General features: G+C 53.1%; 12 protein-coding genes across 12 annotated transcripts; 7 read left to right on the top strand and 5 right to left on the bottom strand.

The window, feature by feature from the left end:
• Positions 1-392: 392 nt before the first annotated feature.
• On the top strand, positions 393-2,206 carry QC761_0002200 (uncharacterized protein; the record flags this gene model as incomplete). The annotated part of the gene is made up of 2 exons (XM_062871759.1): positions 393-592; positions 657-2,206. The coding sequence occupies 2 exons, from the start codon at positions 393-395 to the stop codon at positions 1,651-1,653; spliced, it is 1,197 nt and encodes a 398-aa protein (XP_062736535.1). The 3' UTR covers positions 1,654-2,206.
• QC761_0002210 (uncharacterized protein) lies at positions 696-1,650 on the bottom strand (the record flags this gene model as incomplete). Its single annotated transcript, XM_062871760.1, has 2 exons — positions 696-977; positions 1,261-1,650. 2 exons carry the CDS (start codon positions 1,648-1,650, stop codon positions 696-698), a joined length of 672 nt encoding a protein of 223 aa, XP_062736536.1.
• Positions 2,059-3,515, bottom strand: QC761_102530 (uncharacterized protein; the record flags this gene model as incomplete). Its single annotated transcript, XM_062873498.1, has 4 exons — positions 2,794-3,515; positions 2,522-2,688; positions 2,274-2,348; positions 2,059-2,208 (listed from the first exon to the last, which is right to left on the bottom strand). Exons 2-4 carry the CDS (start codon positions 2,534-2,536, stop codon positions 2,059-2,061), a joined length of 240 nt encoding a protein of 79 aa, XP_062736534.1. The 5' UTR covers positions 2,537-2,688; positions 2,794-3,515.
• QC761_102520 (uncharacterized protein) lies at positions 2,877-4,617 on the top strand (the record flags this gene model as incomplete). Its single annotated transcript, XM_062873497.1, has 3 exons — positions 2,877-3,683; positions 3,744-3,873; positions 4,017-4,617. Exons 1-3 carry the CDS (start codon positions 3,575-3,577, stop codon positions 4,615-4,617), a joined length of 840 nt encoding a protein of 279 aa, XP_062736533.1. The 5' UTR covers positions 2,877-3,574.
• A 624-nt stretch (positions 4,618-5,241) lies between these two features.
• On the top strand, positions 5,242-7,045 carry QC761_102510 (uncharacterized protein; the record flags this gene model as incomplete). Its single annotated transcript, XM_062873496.1, has 2 exons — positions 5,242-5,985; positions 6,042-7,045. 2 exons carry the CDS (start codon positions 5,242-5,244, stop codon positions 6,768-6,770), a joined length of 1,473 nt encoding a protein of 490 aa, XP_062736532.1. The 3' UTR covers positions 6,771-7,045.
• Positions 7,046-7,301: 256 nt separating this feature from the next.
• On the bottom strand, positions 7,302-8,573 carry YET3 (Endoplasmic reticulum transmembrane protein 3). The gene is made up of 4 exons (XM_062873495.1): positions 8,390-8,573; positions 8,237-8,322; positions 8,020-8,175; positions 7,302-7,951 (listed from the first exon to the last, which is right to left on the bottom strand). The coding sequence occupies exons 1-4, from the start codon at positions 8,408-8,410 to the stop codon at positions 7,570-7,572; spliced, it is 645 nt and encodes a 214-aa protein (XP_062736531.1). The 5' UTR covers positions 8,411-8,573; the 3' UTR covers positions 7,302-7,569.
• Positions 8,574-9,291: 718 nt separating this feature from the next.
• QC761_102495 (uncharacterized protein) lies at positions 9,292-10,194 on the top strand (the record flags this gene model as incomplete). Its single annotated transcript, XM_062873494.1, has 3 exons — positions 9,292-9,355; positions 9,958-10,043; positions 10,099-10,194. The coding sequence occupies 3 exons, from the start codon at positions 9,292-9,294 to the stop codon at positions 10,192-10,194; spliced, it is 246 nt and encodes an 81-aa protein (XP_062736530.1).
• A 1,650-nt stretch (positions 10,195-11,844) lies between these two features.
• On the top strand, positions 11,845-13,101 carry lad1 (L-arabinitol 4-dehydrogenase; the record flags this gene model as incomplete). The annotated part of the gene is made up of 2 exons (XM_062873493.1): positions 11,845-12,029; positions 12,097-13,101. The coding sequence occupies 2 exons, from the start codon at positions 11,845-11,847 to the stop codon at positions 13,031-13,033; spliced, it is 1,122 nt and encodes a 373-aa protein (XP_062736529.1). The 3' UTR covers positions 13,034-13,101.
• Positions 13,102-13,310: 209 nt separating this feature from the next.
• On the top strand, positions 13,311-14,888 carry ATP20 (ATP synthase subunit G atp20). Its single transcript, XM_062873492.1, has 3 exons — positions 13,311-13,881; positions 13,966-14,050; positions 14,123-14,888. The coding sequence occupies exons 1-3, from the start codon at positions 13,605-13,607 to the stop codon at positions 14,367-14,369; spliced, it is 609 nt and encodes a 202-aa protein (XP_062736528.1). The 5' UTR covers positions 13,311-13,604; the 3' UTR covers positions 14,370-14,888.
• Positions 14,889-15,075: 187 nt separating this feature from the next.
• Positions 15,076-19,230, bottom strand: QC761_102470 (uncharacterized protein). Its single transcript, XM_062873491.1, has 2 exons — positions 15,665-19,230; positions 15,076-15,597 (listed from the first exon to the last, which is right to left on the bottom strand). Exons 1-2 carry the CDS (start codon positions 19,050-19,052, stop codon positions 15,248-15,250), a joined length of 3,738 nt encoding a protein of 1,245 aa, XP_062736527.1. The 5' UTR covers positions 19,053-19,230; the 3' UTR covers positions 15,076-15,247.
• Positions 19,231-19,589: 359 nt separating this feature from the next.
• On the top strand, positions 19,590-21,970 carry QC761_102460 (uncharacterized protein; the record flags this gene model as incomplete). The annotated part of the gene is made up of 2 exons (XM_062873490.1): positions 19,590-20,101; positions 20,158-21,970. 2 exons carry the CDS (start codon positions 19,590-19,592, stop codon positions 21,968-21,970), a joined length of 2,325 nt encoding a protein of 774 aa, XP_062736526.1.
• A 1,407-nt stretch (positions 21,971-23,377) lies between these two features.
• Positions 23,378-24,607, bottom strand: QC761_102450 (uncharacterized protein; the record flags this gene model as incomplete). Its single annotated transcript, XM_062873489.1, has 1 exon — positions 23,378-24,607. One exon carries the CDS (start codon positions 24,605-24,607, stop codon positions 23,378-23,380), a length of 1,230 nt encoding a protein of 409 aa, XP_062736525.1.
• Positions 24,608-24,949: the final 342 nt, after the last annotated feature.

Genomic DNA, 24,949 nt, shown 5'->3' with positions numbered 1-24,949 from the left:
CAAAGGAAGGGAATGGGTATGGCGTGCCGTTGGAGAAATGGGGGTAAACCCGGGCTTTGTGACCCGCACCCCGTGAGTAAATGCGGGGCTGGGTATGGAGCAGCTCCGATGTCGACCGATTACGCCATTTTGAGGGTGATGGGAAACATGACCTGACATCGGACAGATGCTAAGGAAGCTAGAGATATAAGTGTAGCTGCATATTGTATCCGATTGGATCATTAAGATACCCTCTTGAAACATTCATTCTGTAGGCCGGTGGTCTATTTATAAGCAGTCTACTCTTTCTTTCGCGTGTTTTCATTCTTGACTCTTTGTTAAGACTTTTCCCTCTCAGGCACGGAGATACAGGCGGCTCTCACATATCACTCTAATCCTCAGTGGCGATCACAATGTCCTTTACATCCATCCCCATCCTCGACCTGGCTCAGGCCTCAGACCCAGCGACGAAACCGCAGTTCCTCGCCGAGCTGCGCCATGCCCTCATGGAAGTCGGGTTTTTGTATCTTAAAAACGTCGGCATCCCAGATGAGCTCTTCAAACAAGTCATCAGCGAGGGCAAAGCCTTTTTTGACATTCCCGAAGAAGAAAAGTCCGTTCCCCTTCTTCTCCCCCTTTATCCTCTCTCTCACATATAACTAACCAGGAGATATAAGACTCAAAATCGAAATGAAAAACGCCCCCTCCTTCCTGGGCTACTCCCGTCTCTCTGCCGAGATCACCGCCGGAGGGATCGACCACCGCGAGCAGATCGACTTGTCAACTGAGCACACCCTCCCCGGCCCCGACGCCCCCTTATACGACAACCTCCTCGCGCCTAACCAGTGGCCCTCTTCATCCATCTTGCCCAACTTCCGGGAGACATTCACCGAGTACATGAACCGCATGGGGGAGATATCCATTTCCTTCACCTCCCTCATCGCCGAGGCCATCGACCTCCCTCCCGACGCATTCAACAAGTACTTTGACGGCCCTGGCTTCGGCGGGAGACAAAACCAAACGCAGCAGCACAAGCTCAAGATTGTGAAGTACCCCGACGTGGGCACGTTGGGGAGCGGGAAGGGAAATCAAGGGGTTGGGCCGCACAAGGATAGTATGCTGACTAGTTACTTGCTGCAGGCTAGTCAGCACAGGGGATTGCAGGTGCAGAATATGAGGGGGGAGTGGATTGATTGCCCTCCTATTGACGGGACGCTTGTCGTGGCGATAGGGCAGGGGCTGGAGGCGCTCACTCAGGGGGTTTGTGTGAGTACTACGCACAGGGTCTTGTCTCCGGAGGCGGGCAAAGGGGCGAGGTATAGCATTCCTTTCTTTCAGGGCGTGAGCGGGGACGCAGAATTTGAGGATTTGGAGAATGTGGGGGTGGGACAGGTGAAGGAGGAGATCAAGGAACTGAGGAGGAGGGTGCTGGAGAAGAATGGGGGAAGGCTGGATGATGTTGAGTTTACGTTTAGGAAGGGAGGCGTGGCCAAGACGTTGGGAGAGGCGACGTTGAGGAACCGGGTCAAGAGCCATCAGGATGTGGGTGAGATTTGGTATCCGGACATTTTGGAGAGCGTGAGGGCTGAGCAGGCTGCGTTGGCGAGGAAGAAGAGTCCCGTCGTGGAGGCGGTGCCCATTGTAGGCGAGGGGAAGGCTGTGGAGGCTCATTAAAGGACTGGTGCCTTTAGTTTGGAGTTTTGGGTTCAAGGGAGTACAGCATAGCCTTGGTTTTCATCATGGAAGTTTTTTCACAGCAGTCTCATACCAATACGTGATCCATATCATGCCTGTTTCTTCTGGACGAGCTAGTGCCTATGGCCAGAAAACTTCCAGTCAGTCATGCCCATCCAGAACCAGGAGGATGCCCGTCAAAAAATCCAAACCATATCCCGAATATCAACCTCATTACGCCAGTTCGCTGATGCCATCACGCCTGCTGCGTCGCCCATCATGCCCATACCCTACGCCTAGCTTTGTCCCTTGCCTGTCTGTTTGCCTAGCGCCGCCCGCTTCGCCATTTTTTTTGTTTGTTTTTATGCAATGTTGGTCATTGATCGTTCAGATAGTAGACATTTCCTACTCCTTGTACTCGGGGAAGCACTGCTCAAACGTGTGTTTCCCGGCGTGCTTGCCGCTGCTGGAGTGCTGCTCGAGCTGGGGCTTGCGGGAGGTCGAGAGGAAGGTCTGCTTGCAGATGTTGCAAATGATGTTCATGGCCTTCTCGTTCTGTTTATCAGGTATCACATCAGCAATCTGCTTCTTGTTGCCCACACCAGACACGGAGTACCTACGCTCTTGAGCTGAGAAGCGGCCTTGGGGGCAGCATCCTTTGCGTTGCGGGCACGCTTCTGCGCGGCCTTGGCTCCCTATATTGACTTTCTGTCAGTACCTTATTCCGCTGTGCCACGTAGGTTTGAAGGGCCGCGCCGACCGGGCCCTTCACGGCCGAGCGGGCAAGAAACGGGGATGAGGATCTGGAGGGGAACGTTTTGGGGCACATGTCGGGGGACGGAGGGGATGCAAGAGGATCTGCACGTACGTTACCTCCACCCATTTTGTCGGTTTGGGTTTTCTTTACGGGTAAAAAAGTTGAGTGAGGAGTAAGGGTTGGTCCGTTACGGAAGTACGGTGAAGGCTATGAAGTCTGTATGTTTTTTTCTTCCTTTGCGGTCAGCAGGTAAAAGTGGCGCGAAGGTGAGAGAGAGTCTTTGGAATTCCAGTCAGCGGCTACAAGTCCCGCCGCCAATTTTTTGACTGGAGCCTGAGGTGGGCTCGTGGTCGAAGTGGGCTGGATTGATTGGGTGCACAGACCAGTCTGTCGTCTTGCAGCTGCCAACGGCCCAGTGACGGGCAACTAGATTGATGATTATCAGCAGGGGTTTAAGTGCTTGGTACAGAAATGAAGAAAGACCCTGAGTGAGAGAGGGGCCTTTTGTGATGTTGCGTATCTTTCCATGAGAGTGTGCTTTTATACTCTGGTTGAATGATCTCCTCCATCTTCGTCTTCGGAAGCTTTTGAAACAGTTTCGGGATCTCGTTGGCGTATTTTGAAGCCTCCCGTTGTCATCATTTTCGGTGGTGTTTGATTACACCACTGACGCGCTTCTCATCGCGTCTCGTCAATCGACACCGGCACACCTTCTACATCTTCCAGAAACCCTCCCCTCGTCGGTTCCTGCATTGGTCTCGTTAATCTTGGGTTATCTCCCGCTTAGCCGCCGTTTCGCAAACCCGTATTAACAAAAAACCAGCATCCCTCTCCCGGTGAAGCGCCATCATCATCCGACTCGGTGTCATTCTCACTCTCATCGCCATTGTGGGCCGAATCAGGAAAACGTTTCGTTCAACCTCATTGCTTGGGTCGTGTTCTTCAACTTTCTCACTCAAAAAAAAAATCTCGGTTGATCTGGCCTTAACTCGGGCGTATTGCTGGTCTTCGCATCGACGAATACCGTATCAACGTATCAACGGCACGAGCTCCCGGACAGCGACCCGTCGGATTGAGCCTGGTGGATCTCGCGGATCGCGACCGTTGTTCCTGCGATACAACCCTGGCCCGGCATCAAGACCGCAATCTGTACCAAGAGCCGTAATGGGAAGCTCGACCATCCCGTCTGCGGATAATATAACCGACAGCGAATTTCATGAGTACCTTAGCAGATACCCGGCCTGTCTTGAGGCTATTTCCAAAAGCAAAGGCAGTAAGTCTCTGACAAGACTATTCCGGTCAAAGTTGCACATGGATTAATACAGCCTTGTAGCCAAAGAAGGCCAAAAGTCTCTGTCTGAGCTTGATGCCTATCGATATGGCGAAGCCCTTGAGCAGTTTGGCCAGGAAAAGCCCAAACAAATGACGATTGAAGATGTCAAATTGCTGGTCGAATGGAAGCTGTATGTGTTTTCTCGTCTCCAGACTTGTCGTCATCCAGTGTTTTGAACAATGCTACTGCAGTTGTGGGGATGGTGTTTCTTTGATCTCATTTACTGTTACCGAGAGTTTGGTATCATCACAGTGGGACTGACTTGAGTGACAGTCGCCATGGGAAATTCAGACCCTCTCTCATGAAGCTCGTTTCATCAAACGATCCCAAGACTTTGAAAGAAACGATACGAAAGGCCGTAGCTCAGTACCACCAGGCCAAGAAGCAGTGGCCTCAGGCCCTGGATATTCTCACTCAGCTCAAGGGCATCGGGCCGGCCACCGCCTCGCTACTACTTGCTGTTCACGCTCCAAATAACATCATCTTTTTTGCCGATGAGGCCTTTTATTGGCTGGAGTATGATGGGTCCAAGGGACCCATCAAGTACAACAAGAACGAGTACTCCCAGTTGACTCTGAAAGCCCAGGCCTTGGCGAAGAGGCTTGGTGTGAGAGCCGTCGATATAGAAAAGGTGGCTTTTACCATTATGAGGGGCGACCATACCCAAGCCTCTGGAAAGGCGGCTGCCACGGCGGAAAAGGCAGAGGAGAACGACAAGGGAGCGGCAACGGACCAGGAAGACAAGCCGGCAACCAAAACAGAGCCCGAAGAGAAAACCATCAAGTCTAAGCCACCGGCCAAAAGGAAGACTTCCGGTGACAATGCCGACACTAACGTCCCTATCCGCCGTTCCAAACGAGGGAAACAAGCTTAGAAACGAGATCACGGAACCAGACAAGGACAACACGCGGCGCGAATCGGCATGTCGGGACAGATCAACAGTGCATTTGGGTTAAAGCCCTGATCCCTGCTCTTATCAGAGGCTCTTTTCAGCCCTGCAAAGGGAAGCTAGGGACTTGCGGGCATTGCAAGCGAGACGTTAGCAGAGCTTTGAGAAATCAACCAAGACAGTTGTTTGGATCTTTGCCTTTGGTTTTGGGTAGGGGTGCGTAAAATTCCCCTATTGGGGGGACTATCGTAGAATTTACGTGGGGTGTCTTGTCCGGCCAGACGGCCCGTCTCTGCGCTTTACGGTCCCCTGGTAGGAAGACAGGGACATGGCCCAAACGACTTACACCTTTTTGGTTTCCACTTTCGGATCTTGATGCATCGACAACCGTCTTTCAGACCTGGAGCAATGCCCACACCGAGGCAAGCAATGGAAACCACGCCGTATTCGTCACCGTTGTCGACTGACAATGTGTATATCTCTGCTGCTTCTTGCAGCTGCTGAATACATACCGGGTCCTTCCCACTGTTTCCTGCATCCAATATGCGCTCCTGAATTGTAGCTGCACCTCCTCCCGTGTTGCTATGTTATTCGCGCGCATCCCCCGACATGGCCATTTCTATAGGGCCTCTTCCGATCTCCCCAGTCTCCTCGAGCCATTCACCCCCGTCGAGAAAGGATGAGATGCTTTCACGATCATCCTCCGAGCCAATACCCCTCCCGCGGCGGTTTAGTGTCCTGAAGGAAAGATTAGTATCCGGAAAGGAATCGACACTTGTGCCCTCATGGCAGCGCCTGATACAGAGCCTCTCGGACGAGGTTGATCTTGTATCATCTTTGGGGTCACAAGCTGTCCCCACCATCGACTTTTCCAACATCAAGAAACCCGGGGTGGCCGGGGTCTTCCGGGAAGGCCTTCGACAGAGAGGCGTTGCTATCATACGCAATGTGATACCACGGCATACTGCGGAGGACTTGTACCAAGGAGCTATGGGGTATCTTGACGAAAATGCAGAGAAAAGGCCAAGGACTCCTCAGGAATCTGACCTACAGGAACTGTATTGGAGTGCAGCTCAGATCAAGGCAAGGGGACACCCCAATGTCTTGGAAGCTCAACGTTTTGCCATGGGGTTATGGACTTCGAAAGATCCAAAGGCGAGGGTGACCACGAATTTCCCGATCACTTATGCCGACCGAATCAGGACAGGTCAAAAGACGGCAGACACGAGGTCCCCCGCGGCAGCTCATATTGATGGCGGCAGTGTGGAAAGATGGGAGACGGACGGGTATGGAAGGGCAGGCACCTACAATGAGATATTCCAGGGGCAATGGGAAGATTACAACCCATGGGAGGTTCGTCAATTACCGCGTTCCATCATTTCTTGCACCACCACTAACCTCACGTACAGAGCAGCACCCGTCTGACAGTAACCTCGGACCTCTACCACAAAGCCGGCGCATGCTCCATCTTCAGGATGTACCAAGGCTGGCTCGCCTTATCGCCGGGGCCCTCCTCCATGCGCGTCTGTCCTTTGCTCAAGCACGCAACAGCTTACTTCCTCCTCCGCCCTTTCTTCTCCCCCTCTTCTTCTTCCTCCTCCTCCCCGGAATCAAAAAACTGGGCATTCACACCCACAAACTCCATCCTCCACGGCGCCCTCCCCTCCTACGCCCAGGAAATAAACTCGTCCATCCACCCCCACCTCCAGCTCCGCCGCTCTCTAATCGACATCCCCGACCTCTCCCCAGGCGACTACCTAATCTGGCACCCCGACCTCATCCACTCCATCACCTCTTCCTCCCCGACCCCCTCAGCAAGCGTGATGTACCTCCCCTGCGTGCCCCTAACCCAAACAAACGCCCTCTACCTCTCCCGCCAGCGGAAATCTTTTCTCCTCGGCTGCCCCGGCCCAGATTTCTTTGACGGGTGCGGCTACGGGAGCGGTCACGGCAGGGGAGAAGCACACTACATTGGCCGTCCAGGCGTCCAAGAAATAAGCGACGCCGGCGGGGAGGAAGGGCTTCGGGCGATGGGCCTGCTGCCTTGGGACGAGGAGGAGGCGGATACGGATTTTGAGAGGGAGGTGCTCGCCATGGCGAACGGGATCTTGTTCCCCGACTTGTATGACATGTATTGAGTACTACTACTTGCATGTCACCACCACCATGTGGGGAAAGGGGCGGTGTGTATGTATATATTGTAACAAAACCTCTTGTATAAACAAAATCAACTACTTTATAGAGAAAGGGAAAAAGTGGGACAGGAGGGAAACTATTTTGGGTGGTAAAGGACTTTGTGGACGGATTGTTAGCATTTCTTGGGCTTGCATAGTTATAGACAGCCCTGGTTGGGCCTTTTTTCCTTGGTGTTTGTTGTATATAGATATAGAGAAAAGACACTGGGTTTTCTGCACATCCACAAGTTTCCCTTCCAAATATTACCGATGTGAAAGCTCTTGAGAAAGCCACAGCCACAGGCATGCATATGGATCGCCGTGTCCCAGGATAGGGTTATGTGCTTCGTGTTGAAATACCTGACCAGTGCTATTCGCATTGCACAAGACTTTTCCAGTCTTGACCAAACACAGTGCAACCAAGTATCTCTCCGTCAATGTGTGTTTGGTAATCAAGTAAATGTCCCATACAGAGTAAAACAATCATGAAAGTTCGCCATTAATGAATACACGTAGGTAAGAAAAAGCCCCTAGCCCAACTCCCTCAAAACCATACACACTTTTCAGTCACATCATCCATTCCTTCTCTTACACAATCTCCCTATCTCTAAGGAGACCAAATATTTTCCGACCCTGCCCTCCGCAACCGCACCTCCGTTTCACTCTCATCCTCCTTAAACAACCCCGACGATCCCGATGCCTTCCCAACACCAGAAGCGGCACCAGAGTCAAGGTTCTCCACCCCCTCCCAAAGGTTCAGATCCTATTTGTCCTTCTTGGAAAGCTTGCCATTCTCCTGCGTGGCACCATATCTCTCAGCCAACTCGTCATACTCCCTGTGCAAACCCTCGGACTGCTTCTTGAGGGTAGCAATGTCTTGATCACGAAGCTTGATCTCCCTCTTCAACCGCGCAATCTCACCAGCATCACCAGCCTGTGCGAGCTTCTCGGCTTGCTTGGTGTTCTTCTCGGAGCCCTCGTACAGCTTGATCTTCTCCTCCAGGCGGAGCGTCTCGAGGATCATGATGTAGGTGCGGTTGAGGATGAGGGACAAGAAGAGTGTGAAGCCGCAGAGGTACATGTTGCGCTGCGAGTAAAACTTGCGGGCCTGGACTTCGAGACGCTCGTGTCCCATTATGGCAGTTCTGCTCCTGACTTGATTAGTGTCTGGGGGGCACAGAAAAATAGGATAAGTGGGGTATAATAGACGTACGCGCTCTGTCCATTGTTACCCTCAGTTGCGGCGGCAAGTTCGACCTGGACGCGGTAAACACGATTTACGCTGTCGATGAACAGGATGAGGATGAAGACAAAGGTGATCTTGAGCCAGTATTGTACTTTTGCGACAATCGGATTCTCGGAAATGAAGCTGGGAAATCAGAGGTTAGCTATACTTCGGCCGATAAGAGGTGAGCTGGATAGAAACATACGTAAAGAGCTTCCTGCGCATCGTAAATGGCAGTGGGACGACCAAGAGCATGAACAAGGCCATCTCTGCTACTAGTAGCATAAAGACCTTTGGCGATGTTAGCCCAGATCCCAGATCAAAAGCGCTGCTGTAGTAGCCAGCTAGAGGGGCATACCAAGGTGTAGTAGAGCGTCATTTTGGCGGCGCTGATGTAGTCTTGGTGGTTATCTCAGTCACTGTAGGAAAAAAGTATAACGTCGAGTATTCCTGTCGTTGATTGTAGTGGACAGATCCGGACAGCTTTGTTGTTTTTAAGAACGGAAGCTCCAGCTGGTGGACTGACAGGTGTGACGTGGGCCTTTCCAAGCTGGAAGCTTCCCTAACCAGGGCTGGAATCGACAACGTCATTGTGTGGCTGAAGCTCAGGCTGAGGTGGCCTGTGCTCCATGCGAGGCGGGGTGATTTCACATGCCGCAAAGAGAAAATGCACCCAACCCTACCCTTTAAACTGATATCTTCCTACCCAGAAAGCAACTTTCAGAAACTCTTTCAGGATGCATCTGTATAATTTCTTTTCAAGAGAGTTTGATGACCGAGGCTCTCAATATTATCGCGCCGTTTCCTCCGGTTCTAGCCGCTATACCCATCTCGCGGGGTCTGTGGCTTAGTTTCGTATTTTCTCGAACTTTAAGTTCCATTCTCCTCAGCAACTTGAAACGAGCACCCATTCGTTTGTCATGTTACAAACACGGAATCAACACTGTGGCTTTCCCCTTGCCACGCTTTTCAGTTCCTTTTCTGTATCGATACTATTTGCATTTCCCTTCTCTGAGCTTCACGCCCAACAAACTCGGCAGAAGGCTGGATTCACTTCCAAGGCCATCGATTCCTCATCGCAACTCGGAGCTGAACGAAATCCCTAGATTATGACAGCCACCAGCAGTACAGCAGTATTCCTAACATTCTCATTGGCAGGCTCTGAGACATGGAGATAAAGACTATTCTCAGCCCAGCTGGAGCCATGATTTCCCCACACTCCACCACTGCGGCCTTCACGCATAGCATAATGTCGTCTTAATGCTTCGCCGTCCCTCCCGCTCGGCGACCGACACGGCGTACTCGACAGGATTCCATGAGACCAGTAGGAAGCGGCGAAGTTTCTCGCAGTTACCGACGGCTTGCAGAGTTGAGACATTTGCATTGCATACAAACCCCAATCGGATTAACCTTGTCACTGACTGAGAAAACAGCCTTGAGCGAGCTCGCTTTCTCAGTTCATGACAAGGGCTGAGTCCGACTGTAATGTCCACTCCGATTGTCACTGTGCCTCTTCATCAAGTCAAAGACTCAAACTGTTCTCCATGAGCAAGACGACAGGATGAAGCCCATGTTTCCAAAAGAGAAACGCCGAGTGGCCATATCCAGCCTACGAGCACTGCACCTTTGCTCTCTTATCGTCTGATTCCTCGTATTAAGCTCCAGACCGCTCCCGTGCTGCACCGCTTTTTTTTGATCGTTGCTCTCACAATTATCAAGTCTAGGATACGAAGTCTACAGCCATCTGTTTCGGCTTCGGCATCTCGCCTTGCTTTAAGAGACCCATTCGCCGGTTCCACTCTCTCAGCTTTCCCAGGTTCCTTACGTATTGCGATCAGCCTTCTTTTTTAAATTTGTTGTGCGCTCACGACGACTGGATTTTTGTCTCTTCGCCCGTTAATTGTACCAGCAAATCGGTCCAACCAGTCAAGATGCGACTTCCTTCTCTCCTCGCCGTCTGGGCCATCGTGGCAAGCAGCATGGCCGTAGCAAGACCAATTGTCTGCCCAGATGTACGTCTTCCCACTTCATACACCCCCCAATCTCATGCCTAACTCTTTTGTTTAGCTAAAACGTGACCTTATCCTCAAAGGCGAGCTCGCTCCAGAGGCTTGCTGCTCCTATGGTCGATGCCTAGGGGACGTGGTGATAGCCATGGCTTGATGACATCAGAACCATTGGAGCCAGTGGGGCGGATACGAAGCTCACAAGTTCACAACAGCATCGGAAACACCAACAACATAGCGACTTTTTTTCTTTTCATCTTTTACGACAGATACCCCGCAGCTGACTGAGCACGACGGACCCGACATTTCGGAACTCTCTGCACGCCGTGAGACGATCTACATGATATTTTGCTGCACAAACTTGGCTTTTTTTCTTGGGGGGGGAGATGCATAAAGTCATGCATATGGTGATAATAGATGCGAAGGGCATCCATAATTGGCGGAGACTTGAGAGGAAATCTAGGCGGGCATGGTTCCATATTTCTGTGGACGGATTTGATTTCGTTGGACAATATCCTCAACGTGGGAAATACGGTGTAGGAGATGGAGTGTATACGGGTCATCTATTGTATTCTGGAAGATTTAATACATCACGGCAAAAGTCAAACGGTCTCGGCAGACCGGAAGACCAAGTTGTATCCGGCAATCCAGACCGAGCCGGATAAGAAGAATGCCAACTGCCATGTTCGGTTTTCATTATTATTGTTTCAAACCACATGTCGAGGTAGCATTGGTAAATACGATCAAACAAAAGCCACATTTCCAATCTACGTTCGATGGTAGGCGGAAGAACACAGGCCGAGGCGGAAAAATGGTCTGGGCAATTGAGGAGCAAGCCAGCCACCCCCCCCGAACCACGGAGCGGGTCACGGGGGGGGGGTAAACAAGAACCGTTGCTTTTGGCCTTCGGCCGCTCCCGAGAGGGTTGATGGTTGTTGAACGGCCGGTGATTGGCGCGGATGGCGGGGGGTGACGTACCGTGAACTGCAGTAGACCGACACACACCACGGCATCCCGTTGGCAACAAGAACGTCGTCGGTGTTGAAGCGGCCGAAGTCATAACCCCGAGAATCTTTTGGACCCCACTTCCCGGGAACATGGCTACCTTGCTTTACTTTCCCTTCTGATCACTTTGCATCATCAAACCTACATCTCGAAGGATTGGTTCGGTAACGAAAGAGGACCTGGGTGTGGGTGAGAATTACCCGCCATTGATGCGTCTAGAACAATTCTTTTCTTTTGTTTCTTTCCCGTGCCAATGTAAGGTTGTGCAGTGGTGGGGGGGAGGAGACGCGGCGGCGTAATGAAAAAGTGCATTGGGCGTGCTAGCTTCTAGTGCTTTGTGATTGTCCAAGGGGGGCATCATCATCAGATCAGATGTCAAAACTGCTGCATCTACCGTGGACCGTGGGGGGTGGAAGAGGAGGTGGAGGAGGTGCCACATGAACACACAGGCGGCTGGGTTTGTGACATAGATGGTTCCCTTTTCAAACCCACCTTGCGAGCTTTTGTAGTAAAGTATCTATGGAGGGTTGTAGCGAGATCGGCAGGTCCCATTACACCCTTTGCCTGCCTACAACTCTTATCCGGTATTCGGATTCTTCCGTTTGGTGAACTATATAAGTTGACGGTTGGGGAAAGTTAAACTTACTCGCGTCCCCCTTGTGTTGTGTTTCTCCCGTCCCGTCCCATCTTTGTTCTTCTGAGCACCAGCTCTTATAGCTTAGAGAGCTGTTGCTGTCAACCCCGCGATCATCGCTATTGACAAACTCACTTGGGTCAAGTAAGCAGACAGGAAACAGACAAGATGTCGACGACGACGACAACAACAAAAGTAAAGGCCTCCAAGGCCAACATTGGTGTCTTCACCAACCCTGGCCATGACCTCTGGATCGACTCAGCCGAACCAAGCTTGGAAAGCGTCCAGCAAGGCAGCCCAGAGCTCAAAGAAGGGGAGGTGACAGTTGCCATCAGAAGCACGGGTATCTGCGGGTTAGTTCGCCCTCTCTTCTCACCCCCTTTCCGGACCAAGTTCATACTGACATGTCACCGTCTCCAGCTCCGACGTCCACTTCTGGAAGCACGGCTGTATTGGCCCCATGATCGTAACCTGTGACCACGTCCTCGGTCACGAATCCGCCGGTGAGATCATCGCCGTCCACCCCTCCGTCAAGACCCTCCAAGTCGGAGACCGCGTAGCCATCGAGCCCCAGGTCATCTGTAACGAGTGCGAGCCCTGCCTCACCGGCAGATACAATGGGTGCGAGAAGGTCGACTTCCTGTCTACACCCCCAGTGGCAGGCTTGTTAAGACGGTATGTCAACCACAAGGCTGTCTGGTGCCACAAGATTGGGGATATGAGCTATGAGGACGGGGCGATGCTCGAGCCGCTGAGCGTAGCTTTGGCTGGCATGCAGAGGGCGGGTGTGAGGCTGGGAGATCCGGTGTTGATTTGCGGGGCGGGGCCGATTGGGTTGATTACGCTGCTTTGTTGCCAGGCGGCAGGGGCGTGTCCGTTGGTCATCACGGATATTGATGAGGGGAGGTTGAAGTTTGCAAAAGAGATCGCGCCGGGGGTGGTGACGGTGAAGGTTGAGCCTGGGTTGAGCGTGGAACAGCAGGCGGAGAGGATTGTCAAGGAGGGGTTCAATGGTATCGAGCCGGCGATTGCATTGGAGTGTACCGGCGTTGAGAGCTCGATTGGGGCGGCCATCTGGGCCATGAAGTTTGGAGGCAAGGTGTTTGTAATTGGGGTGGGGAGGAACGAGATTCAGATTCCGTTTATGAGGGCGAGCGTGAGGGAGGTTGATTTGCAGTTTCAGTATCGGTATAGCAACACCTGGCCGAGGGCGATTAGGTTGGTGCAGAGCAAGGTGCTGGATATGTCGAGGTTGGTTACGCATAGGTTTCCTCTGGAGGAGGCGCTGAAGGCGTTTAATACGGCGAGTGATCCGAAGACGGGGGCGATCAAGGTGCAGATTCAGAGCTTGGATTAGGTTGGAAGTGAAGAACGTATGTCGGATAGTATAAGAATTTTATAAGAACTCACGAAGAATTAGGAAACAATAACAAGGCTGAAAATGAGAATGGATGCATATGAAAGTGTATGTGTAAGTGGTTGCTTCAACTGACAGCTCGAGACAGGCACAAAATGACGGTAGCTAAGAAGATATGGTCCGAGCTTCAGTACCAATTCTGGCAGCTGATTGGCTGACAAGTTTGCCGAGAAGTTGGAACTGGCCAGTGCCCGAAGTTCGAAATGTTCCGGAGCTTCCCATTTTTCTCCATCCGCGGGCCCCATTTTATTCCCAGTTGCGCGATATCGTCTTTCGTTCGTTGGAAGCCACCACAACAAACCACCAAAACCCACCCAGCGTCAACGGCCGGCACCACGCACAACCACCCCGAACCCGGATTTTTCACGACCTTCATCCGGCCGCCGTCCAACCCCTCTCTCCCCCCAATTGGCCCTCCTCGATTCCCAGAGCCGTCGTTCACTCGCACCGCTCGGCCGAACCCCCCGATACCCGAATCGACCTTCTTTTTCACATTCTTTCGCCACACAAAATGTCTTTCGCCCTCCTCTCACGGCGGTCCGCCCTCACCATGGGCCGCCAGATGGTCCGTTTCGAGTCCTCCGCTACACAAAAGGCCACCGAAACTGCCAAGCAGACTGCCACCAAGGCTCAAGCTCAAGCCGCTGAGCTCTCGGCCAAGGCCCAGGAGGGTCTCTCTCGCGTCACTGCCGCTGCCGGTCCTGCTATCACCAACGCTGCGAAGAACGTCTCGGGTGCGCTGGGCAAGGTTGGCGGGCCCACTGGGCGTCTTGTTGCTTTTGTTGAGAGTATGTCTCCGGGCTGAAGGAATTCGGGCGCATGCTTGGGCGTCAAGGAAATATATCACGAGATAACTAACATATTACACCCAGGCAAAACCCCTGCCCTCGTTTACTACACCAAGGTTGGCATCGAGGTGGCCAAGATTGTCTTCCGGGGCCAGAGCATGTCTCCTCCGTACGTTTTCTCCTCATATCAACCCCGCCATACACACAACCCTGGTCCGCTAACATGTGATATTCGATATAGCTCCGTCTCTACCTTCCAGACATACTTCCAGAACCTCTGGAAGCAACTCCAGACCCCCGGCCCCTTCTTCTCCCAGCTCGCCAAGTCCCTCAACCCCCAGCAAGTGCGCAACCTCTCCAGGACACAAGTCGCTGCCGGCGGCGTCCTCGTCGCCGAGCTCCTCGGTTTCTTCACCGTGGGCGAGATGATTGGCAGACTCAAGATTGTCGGGTACCATGGTGGCCAGAAGGCTGATGCTCACCACTAAAGGGTCTTTTTTATTTTTTCTTAGCGCAGGGAGGTGTATAGAGGAGGCGAGGGGAGAGAGAGAGCGAGTTTTGTCACGATTACGAGCAGCCAGGTCAAGAGAGGGAGAGAGAGAGAGAAGGGAACGGGATACCAAAGGAACGGAGAAGGGAAACAAAAAATCCATCGGGCATAGAGATGAGAGAGAGACAGCATGGCGCAAACTTGGGGTATTAGATTTTTATGCCGAATATGTTCGGTTGAAAACTACTACTGTTGCAACCTTTTCCACGTTTTCGTCCCTCCCATCATCGGAAGTATGAGTTTCGGGGGCAGATGGAACAGGACAAGGGCCATGTACACTACTACTACCTACGAACTTCCTTTTCTGTTCTCACTTCTCTTCAGCTCTTTTCTGGACAACATAGAGGGCGGCAAGGTAGCGAGCGGAGTGGTAAAAAAGGGGGCTGGATGGGTCAGGAGGGTTAGAACTCTGGGCAATGGTGCCATGGCTCTTGCCTCCTGTGTATTTGTGTCAACACCTAATTTTCATTTGTCTTGTATTTGAACTCTTTGTGTTTGTTGACAGGAGCCGCTTCCGTTGTTGCAGGGCTGAGTCAGTTGGCCGTGCAATCTAGGAACCATCACCCGAATATCAAATAACCTTTTCTGAATATTCCTACCATGACTCAGAGATACAGATTGCCTGACCAACCGCATGGGAGACATGCCCATTCAGGGGCTGCTCAGGGGCAACCCCCTCTTGGCACAAGCCCACAAGAAAGATATGAAGATGTTTAAATTTCCTACCATATGAGACGCGCCATGACTAAAGCATGTGTCTTTCTTCTTTTTTCACAAAAGACAAACTACACAAATGAGCCTACTCCTCCTCTTCCCCTAGTAAACGCCCCCCGTCATCCTCGTCCCAACAACCTGATCATCTACCCTCCTTCTCTTGTACCTCGCCAGATTCCTCGCCTCCTCTTCCTGCTTCTTCGCCTCCAAAATCTCGTCCACCTTTCTCTTTCGGTTCTCCACCTTTTCACCAACCAGCACCTCGGTGGCCCAGCTCCTGGGCACCCTATTCGGCGGCACGTCAGGCAGCTTGCCGTACCTGGCCTCCAGCTGGGACTCGGTCAGCTTCTCCGCGCCGTTGAGATATGGCCGGAGCGGCTCCCTGAAGAAGAAGTCCTTGAGCTTTTCCCTAAAGGTGCCTCCTCTGGGAACGGCTCCGTTGAGGCCGATAGCTGGTGTTGTACATTATTAGCTTCACTGCTCATATTTTGTTTGCGACAAAGAAAAGGGGAGCTTTACACTCATAAACCAAAGCAGTCATGTGCTCCTCAACCCTCTTCCTCTGCCAAGCCGTATCCCCCACCGGGAAAACCGCCGGCCCAGCCCTGTACTTGACCGGGTCCTCCACATACGGCCTCAGCTTCTCCCTGCTGAAGAACGCGTGGATCGGATCGGCAGCCTGGTGATCAAACACCTGCTTCGGATCGACCCCGTCAGCGTGCCACTCGTCATTCTTGATCTTCTTCTGCGTCTTCTCGCTCTGGAGAACGAGCGGCCACCGGTTGAGACTGAAAAACTGCCTCCTAAAGTTCTCCTGCCTGGCAACCAACGACCCAAACTTCCACGATACCCCCCGGGTGAGGATGACCTCTGGCAAGCCAGTCGACAGATTAATCACCGTTTTGGCCCTGGCAGGCGCAAGGAGGGTGTTGTTCGCGCTGACCTCCTGGATGATCTTGTTGCGGAGGTGCTGGATGGCGGAGGCGTTGTCCTTGAGGTAGCCCCGGTGAGGGATGATGGGGTGGCTGGCAGGGTTGGTGTGCCCGCCCTCGCCAAACTCCGTGTCCTGAACGAGGGCTTTAATGTCCCTCCAGGTGTGTCCGTACGGGGCCGGGGGGTTGGGGCGGGCTCTGAGCTCCTCCTCCACCGTTTCGTCGTAGACGGCGTTGAACTTTTTGATCGCGTCGTGCAGCCAGGCGTATTGGACCGGTTGCTTGTTCCTCACGCTCATGTAGGACTTTTTTCGGGCCGCGGACTTCTTTTGGAGGTGGAAGATGGTGAAACCCAACCGGTACGCGAGGCTGCGGTAAAAATTGTCGACTGCGTAGAGGACGCGAGGAGGACTTTTAGTCTTGCCCGAGTAGGGTTCGAGGCACACGTCTGCCCACGGACGGATGCTTCTGGGGAAGAGGGTGTCTCTTTTCTTCTCAGCCGCATCGTAGACTATCCGATGCTCGGGATAGAAATCGTAGGCGGGGCGCCGGACTGTGCCGTAGCAGGCCGGGTCGAGCTCAAAGTCAATGTGGCCCGTCTGGGCGAGGCGGTCGAGATGTTGGCAGGCTTCGTACGGCGAGAACTCGTGCTTGTTGACGGCCGCCTTTCCGTTGGCGCCGGCGTTGGTGACTTTGAGCAAGTCCTCTACCGTCACAACGCTGGCAGAAGAATAGAGAATCCCTTCCGGGTTGGGATCCTCCAAAAGCCGGAGAATCCTCTTGGCAAAGATGCGGAAGAGACGGTATGTCTCCCTGGGCTCGTCAGGGAAGATCTTGCCCGGCCAGGACTTCTTGTTGACGCAGCCGCTTCCCAGGACCTTGAGCCACCAGATATCCTCTTCGTCGATAAAGCGAATGCCTGCTCGCTGGCGTGTCCCGTCGATGACTGTATGTCTGTAGTCTGACTCGCCAAAGGTGATCTCGCCAATCTTACCCAACTCCTCGGGCTCAGGGAAGGCATCTGAGCTGGGGTCCCCCGCTGTCAGGAACTGGATCATGTTTGCCAGCAGCGGTCGCGGGGCCCTGTTCCAGCACATGGCGACATAACCACGGATCGCAAGACACCTTTTCAGGAGATCTTCTTCAGCCTGTTCCTGGGGACTCAGTCCTCTCCAGACAAATGGGCCGCCAGTCTTGACATTCTTGGGCAATGAGACCCAAGACCTGTCACGCAGATGGCGCTCTGTGGCAGTCTGATAAGCCACTGCCTTCATTCCTTTGGTGGCCTCAGTGTACGCCTGGAATCTGTCGGTGAAGCGGAATGGCTCCCAATGGCTCCAAACCAACGGCTTCTCGTCAAAGAGTGTTGGGGGTTTCCATTGCTTCCCGTTAGCTCTCTCCATGACCTTCCGGATGGTGGCGACTGGAATGGGCAACACGAGCCTCCTCGCTCTCTGCCCATTGCTGTCGGAATCATAGTAGACAAAGTCGTTTTCGTTAGTTCGAAGATTTCGAAGCATCAACTGCAAACCAGCTCGCCTGACACCCCTCACTGAGGCCCAGTCTTTTGGATCGCTGAGGTCCATCAGGTTCAGCGTTTCTTTCCCGGTTTTGGGGTCCTCTCCGGTTGAGATATATGTGTGTCGTACTCCGGCTTCGTCCGTCCTGTGGGTCGTCCAGCCGATGGGATCACCCTTCTCCCATGTCGCACTGTTTCCTTGAGCCTTGGTGTATTGCACATAAATGTCGGACTCTATCACCGCTAGGTTGTTTTCGAGCTCGTCGGCGGTCACGGAGGTGGGGATTTCCATGTCATCCAGCTTTTCAAGGTCTTCCGAGTACGGGAGCCAGATCTTCCCTTCATCCTCCAGAAACTGGGCATAATGCTCTGGATGCTCAAGGAGGGCCCCCTGAATGGGCCTTTTCTCTGGCGCTGGCGTGATGTTGTAGGGTAGCAGCTGAGAGTGGTCCGGGACGCCGCGCTTGGAGGGCAATGGAAAGTCACGGGGGTTGGTGAGGTGGTTCAGGCGTGAGGATCTGGTGGCAGCGAAGCTGACTGGCCTCTCGGTAAATGCAACCGGAGTGGCTATGCGTCGTTGCTTGTCGCGCTTCAGATGGCCGTCGATCAACTCAATTGCTTTCTTATAGACAGCCTTTGTGAACTCGCTTGCGTTGTGCAGCTGGTTCCGTGCATCCTTCCCGGAACCCAACCACTGAAGATAGTCGATAGTGTCGCTCATTCGCTCCGAAAAGCCAGGGTCATGGCTCTCCCCATTTTCCAGGTAGGCAACCATCGCCTGGAGATGTGTTGCCAGTGGCTGCTGTTGCTTACCATACTGATCGTAAGACTTGATTGTGGAATCAGCACCAGTCGTGTCCATTGTGATAGGTTTTCTCGCAGGAGCTTCTCCTGAAAGACCTGAAGACATTGCAGAAGGTGGCACCATATTGATAGGAGTGGTTTCTGCGTTCGAATCACTTGAACCCACGGACTGTTTGGGCTCGAGGCGTCTCGAGCCTCGATTTGCCTGACTCCCGTGCGTCGAAGGAGTCATATAGCTGATCGTGGCGGAAGTCCCAGGCCTGGAAGACCCGATGCGATATTCCTCCGGAATTGGGTCAAATTCTTTGCCTGTTGGCCCGAAGCCCTCTTCCGGAAACCAGTCGTCGTAGATGTCGTACTTTTCGATTTGTCTGAGAACGCTGCTACCGAAATTATACTTGGTGAGTTCGGGATTGCGCAGTATCCTGCCACAGTAGGCGAAGAAATCATTCCACTCATTCACCCACTTCTCGTACTCCTCGCTGCCCTCTGGCGCTCCCGGCGGTGAGGGATGGGGCCAATTCGCGGTGATGTATTCCCTGAAGTACTTGGCAAATTTTGGATGACAGGTATCTTGCTTCACATACTCGTCAAGCACTTGCAGCAGGGAGTAATCGGTATCCCTCCGCCCAGATATGCTATCACCAGACATTGCGCCGTTGTCGCCGTCTTGTCCTGTGATGCCACTGTCGATGCAACGTGCCGGCAATGACTAGCTCGCTCTCCCTTGTCGATCGATGACAGAGCAAGAGGCAGAAAAAGAAAGGTTGGGAAATACAAGAAGGCCCTGGTAGCATATTTGTGTCTTGGTGACAGCGACTGGACTGGCCAGGGGCCAAGTCAACAATGAAACCACTCCAGCAAAGAGCTCGTTGGAAAACCTCCCGTTTTCAGACGCTTCTGGGCGGCGGGACAAAGAAACCCAATGTACTTGTCGAGACTACAAGAGGGATTCGGAAACAAATGTGGGCTGCTCCAAATGCCCCCATTCGGCCAACCGCATTGGTTGCCTTTGTGATGGCAGACAACAAAGAAAAGGGGCTGCAACGGATTGGCGAGGTCGACGAGGATGAACTCCATCACCAACCAAGAGCTCGGCAATCTAGCTTGAGCTGAGGCAAGGAGACCATTTAGTATTCTCGAACATCTTTCCCACAAAGTAGGTATCACCAAAATACCAAAGAACAAGATGTCAACAGACGCCCGGCAGCCACGACAGTCGGGGCGGAGGCGGCCGTCGGCCCTGCGATCACCCGCTGTCAATCAGGATCAGCAGCTCCCGAGAAGACGTTCGTCTGCTATTCGACGAAATATTGAGACATTTAATCGCAACCGCGCCCACAATGTCAGAAGGGGCTCAGAGCAAGTCCCTCCCACCCCGAGGCGGATGACGACAAGAAGCATGGCAAGAGAGGACACGGAGGACGACGTAGATCATACTGGGTCGACAATGGCCAACATAGAGATGGACGAGTCCCTAGATACATGGCAACCATCTCTTGTCATAGGGTCTGCTCTCTGGTTAGAGCACGAAGACCCTACCAAGATCGAAATTGCCGACAGGAAGGTGCTGCAAACCCGTCTGCTTGCGGAGCATTATCAAAACTATCAAAATGTTAGCGCTCTTACCCAGATGTATGAGAAAGCGGTCCAGGAGCGGGCCCAACTAGACGAGAATGACGAAGAAAACACAACACCAATGCACGTATTCAACCTCTCTTATCGTCAGACATATGGTGAAGCTAACATGGCCCAAGATCAAAAATACCATCTCTTCAAGCCAACGCCATTGCCAACAGGGTTAGCGCTCTCCAGACCGTACTGGCAAGGTCAACATTTGGGCCGGAACGAGCCAACATTGAAGCAGCGATAGCCGGCTACGAGTCCGGCGACATCCCCTATTCCGACAAGTACACGGTAATCTGGGCAGGGCGTATTGCTGACCGCTTCGGTGACTACGAGTCCTTCTCCAACGAAAATCGTGCTGCCCTGCTAGACCGTTATGCTGCAGAGTACGGCCCAGGATGGATCTGGTATGAGCCTTCGCTCTCCAAAGAAACCGACCTGTACAGCGGGCAACCAACCTCACAAGCGAAAGCCGCCATCTGCCTCACCAACAAAGAGAGCTGGCGTACAAGCCGAAATCACAGGAACATCGGCCACTATCGAATTCGGATGGCTTTCAGACGTCGCCAGGAACACGTTTCTCGCCCCTGGTCCAGCTCTGGGCCCAGGTCAGCCAAACACAAGCCCAGAACAACCCGAAGCTACCTCCGAAGCACCAAAACTGATCTTGACGAAGACCGCTCCAGCGAAGGTGATTACGACGACCCAAACGACTACAAGCCCCGCATGGAGAGCTTCCCTACCGCCAACTCCGTCATCTTCGACACCCTCTTCGACACCGGCGCCACCAATCCCTGCCTCTACTCCGATGACATCCCCCTCCTCGGCATCGACAAACACTACTACTCGGCTCAATCCGCAATCCACATCGCCACAGCAACCGGTACCGAAGTCATCTCCGAGTACGAGCTCGACGTCGCCCTCATCGACTCCGACTTTGCCTTCAACACCTCCATCCGCGTCCCCGAGCACATGTCCTACCCCCTCCAGCCCCCCCGCCCCATGCGCGTCAGCATCTTCCCCAACACCTCCAACGACTTTTCCAAATCCGCCAACGCTGACCCCGGCCGCCTCTCGGGCCTCTTCCCCCTCATAGAAAACTACCTCTCCTCTGCCCCGGGAAATTACAAAGTCTGGCTCGGCTCCTCCCGCCTCGAAGTCCTCGGCACCGCCCGCCTCCCCCCCGAGATGTCCTTCCTCACCACAACCCCAAACACCCGCTCCAAACCCGCCACCTTCCCCGACCCGGCCGCCCTGAAAAAATATCAACACCAACTCCTCCACCACCCCCCCACCCGCGCAATCTTTGAACACAGCTACACAATCCCCACCTCCAAGCTCCCCCTCACCCTCCGCGAAGACGAGTCCTCTACAAAAGGCACAACAATCCTCTCCGGCCCTCTCCCTTCCACAGGCCCCCTCTCAATAAAATACGACCTCGACTCCCCCACCGCCCAGCGAGAACTCTCCAAACTCACCACCACCACCACCACCACCACCTCCTCCTCCTCCTCCTCCTCATCATCAAATATCTCCATCCTAAAAATACCCCCCCATCTCTCCCCAAGGCCAACCGACCCCCCTCCCCCGCAAACACCCGTCCTCACCCGAAAAAGAGCCACACCAGCCTACCACTACCCGATCTGGTCCAACAGGGTCACCACCTTCTCCGACCCCCCTCCCGAACGGGAGCACAAAAAGGGGAGTGTCCTGGAGCGAATGGACAACATGGGCCAGACGTGGAGGCAGCAGATGATGCAGGATCAACAAGCGCACTCGTCATCTCAGCAGCCCCCTCCTCCGACGCCATCGCCCAGAACGGTGGTGACAAGTCCCAGGTTGGGAAAGATGTACAATAAAAAAGGGGAGGTGATTGGGTATGTCGAGATGGGGGGCGGAGGTAGTGGTGGGAATGGGGAAGACACCGAGATGGTTCGGTCGTGAAAGAGATTGTTTGGTTTTGTGTTGCAGCAAAAAAAAACGTTTGTTTGAAGATGGGATTGAATGTCGGTAACAGATTTACGCTTGTGCTCAATCTATTGCAAGTAATGTTGTTTGTGGAATGACAAGTGACTGTAAAGGGAAAGGAGCAACAACTGTGAAAGGGAAGGGGCAAATAGTTGTGATTAGGAAAGGGCAAGCAGAAACGAAAAGGGAAGGAGCAAGCAGGAATGCCAAGGGAAGGAGCAAGCAGGAATGCCAAGGGAAGGAGCAACTCGCCTGAGTCCACACTGAATTGTTTCCTTCACATCATAGCTGGCATACTCAGACTGACAAACAAGACACAAGTCACTGCAAAAGAACAGGCTGGCCAGAGAATTTTACTTTTTTTTTTTCGACTCATTACACAACTCTACTCGCGGCGTCCCTGCCCGGGGGATGAGCATGGCAAGGTCATTTCGATGGCATTTTTAACGTTGCCAATCTTGACCTCATGTTCCACCACCCCATCCCTTGAATCGCCAGAAGAATCCTCATCATCGAATTACGACGACTCGTTCGTCCCGCCTGGCAGACCATCCGGAGCTGCCGTCCGCAAGCCGAGTATGCATGATGCCTTGGGTAGGGTTGCGCTGATGTGCCAGTGATCAGGGCCATCGCGACTTGGGGGGGCGTTGTTGCTGTGCAATTGTAGTGCTGCGGCTGTGTAGTTGTCCCATCCGTTCCTCCCAGTGATCATCTCCCCATCCCATTGTTTCCCATCGCAAAGGTATCAATCCACTCTCCAACTCAACTTGCAGGTTGTTTGCCAATCTTTGGTGTGCTTCCCGTGTGTCCTCAAAAAACTCCTTTTTTCCCTCCGCATCGGCCCATTCCTGAAAGTCCGGTTCGTACTATATGTATGATCCCCTGAACTCTTCCCGATGCGCCCTGGTGCCTGCTCTGCGATGCCCAGTGAAGGGGTCGCCGAGATCCGCACTAATTTTTTTTCGTATTTGAAGGTTTTATGCTCAAATGATTAAATAAGGTGGCCGCCGAAATATCAGGGGTATGGGTATGGCGCGCGCTTGCAACCGTCGTCGAAATATCGCAGCTGAAAAAAAAAAAAAAGGTAGCTGCAGCCGATGACGACAAATCGGCGGAAAAGCCCGAGAAGAAAAAAAAGTCGAAATTCGCAGAATTCAACGCTGATGCCATGACGCTAAATGTTTCCGTGAAGAGAAAGAAATGCGTGCAATCTTTTGTCTTCCAAATGGTATATCTCAAAATGACCCAGAGAGATAGAGAAAGAGAAAAGTGAAGAAAAAGTTACCCTCTTTGACGTGAATGTCTAGTCAAAGGTGTCAGGGACCCAAAGTGATGCGGTCACAGAGTGACCGGCACACAAGTGCTTGCGAATGCAACCGCCTTTCAGTAGGCCATATGGCTTGTTGGGCCCTCAAAGTAAGATGTTCCGGCCATATGTTGTGGTTGTGGTTGTTGCTGTTGCTGTGGGTACGGCTGAACGTGATTCGGTTGGGGTGTTGGGGTGACTGGGCATCTTGGTGGCGCTTGGTAACCCTTGATCATCGCTTGGTTGTGGCCGAAGCAATTACCGTCGGGGGTGATGGGAGGGGTCATGTAACCATCAGCAACACCGGGCCCAGCGCCGAGTCCCTTGTGTGGGGTGCTGTAGATGTCGGCAGTCTTGGTGGAGAGCGACGTTGGCTCGACAGGGGGAGATGGGGGTCCTCGGCGAGAGATGGCGGCTTGCTGGGCAAGGAAGTCTGCGAGCTTGCCAGAGACCTTGGAGTAGTAGGCGCTCGAGTACTTGCGGGCGAGGGTGACGGATGGCTGATGAAGATGCTGCGAGAGGGTGAGTAGAGTCACGTTCTCGGTGTGGTCCCACTCTCCATCGTTGACCTCGGGCTTGCTGAGGATGGCACGGGCGAGCGCGAGAGAAGCCCGAGCCATAATCGAAGGCTTCGTCGACACAAAATCCCGGTGGTACAAGGCGATCTCGCAAATGTAGGCCGCCATGTGCTCAACCTCTCTGCCGTCACGCTCCTCGGCCACAATCAACTGGGTGAAGAAGTCGACCGTCGGGTGGCCAATGTTCCAGTCCAGGGTGTTGAGGACGTGCATCTCCATCTGGGTAAACATGCCCGCATCGTAGAGTCCGCAACACATGTTGTTAAGCTCGTTGATCTGAGGTACTCTGTCCTTCTTGTCGCCGTACTTGGCGGCAATGAGGAGAGCAGCGCAGCCGACGAGTTGATAGTGTTGCTTGTAGACGACACGCTTGGAGCAGTACCGATCGAGAAGGTTGACGGTGAGGAAGAGGGTCTCGGGAAGGAGAGAGAAGGCGGCATGGGCTTCGATGAGAAAGTCGATGAGATACGGTCTCATAAACCATTGGATCTCCCTCTGCATGTCGATCAAGTTGGCATCCGGCAACGTCTCGTCCTCCATGTGACGCATGTGCTTCATGATATCCTCCAGGTACTCGTCGTGGGCCAGTCTCGAGAGCTCGTTGGCGATCATCTCTTGCTTGTTGCGGGCGATCAACCGGCCGGCGTCGCGCATGGTCATGCGCTGGGCGGCCTCGTCCTCGACGAAGAAGGTCTCATCGGCTGATGAGTGATAGGTGGTGGATGCCATGTTGGGCGGTTGAGTAGTGGGTCGAGTTCACCAGGAATTCGTAGAATCGCCAGGGTTAGTTGCTGTATGTTGGTGAGAGAGCGTGGTTGTTGTGGTGTGTAATTAAGTATGTGCTGGTTGGTCGAGTCAAGAGAGTGAGACGTCGAACCGGGTGGTCGTCAATGACTAGTATTAGATTATTAAAGAGTGTGCTGAAATATCAAGTTCTGAAAGAGTGACTGTGGCTGGAAAAGTCGCCGACTATGGGGTCTGTGTGTGAGTGTAGGAGAGAAACCGAAATATCTCGTGGTTCGGGTGGGTGAGAGCGGGTGGCCGGGGAAACAGCCAGTTATGAATGATGTC

Source organism: Podospora bellae-mahoneyi, assembly GCF_035222275.1.
Source record: "Podospora bellae-mahoneyi strain CBS 112042 chromosome 1 map unlocalized CBS112042p_1, whole genome shotgun sequence".
In the NCBI taxonomy this organism is placed as follows: Eukaryota; Fungi; Ascomycota; class Sordariomycetes; order Sordariales; family Podosporaceae; genus Podospora; species Podospora bellae-mahoneyi.
Note: the sequence above shows the minus strand (reverse complement) of the source record. Positions and strands in the feature narration are given on the sequence as shown.

Bases quoted from the DNA above. Each gene is read 5' to 3' on its own strand.
- YET3 (XM_062873495.1), bottom strand. From the start codon at position 8,410: ATGACGCTCTACTACACCTTG. The intron at 8,176-8,236 runs GTATGTTTCTAT...CTGATTTCCCAG, and splicing joins ATGCGCAGGAAGCTCTTTAC to CTTCATTTCCGAGAATCCGA. The intron at 7,952-8,019 runs GTACGTCTATTA...AGTCAGGAGCAG, and splicing joins GGTAACAATGGACAGAGCGC to AACTGCCATAATGGGACACG.
- ATP20 (XM_062873492.1), top strand. From the start codon at position 13,605: ATGTCTTTCGCCCTCCTCTCACGGCGGTCCGCCCTCACCATGGGCCGC. The intron at 13,882-13,965 runs GTATGTCTCCGG...TATTACACCCAG, and splicing joins TCTTGTTGCTTTTGTTGAGA to GCAAAACCCCTGCCCTCGTT. The intron at 14,051-14,122 runs GTACGTTTTCTC...TATTCGATATAG, and splicing joins GGCCAGAGCATGTCTCCTCC to CTCCGTCTCTACCTTCCAGA.
- QC761_102470 (XM_062873491.1), bottom strand. From the start codon at position 19,052: ATGTCTGGTGATAGCATATCTGGGCGGAGGGATACCGATTACTCCCTG. The intron at 15,598-15,664 runs GTAAAGCTCCCC...GTACAACACCAG, and splicing joins GACTGCTTTGGTTTATGAGT to CTATCGGCCTCAACGGAGCC.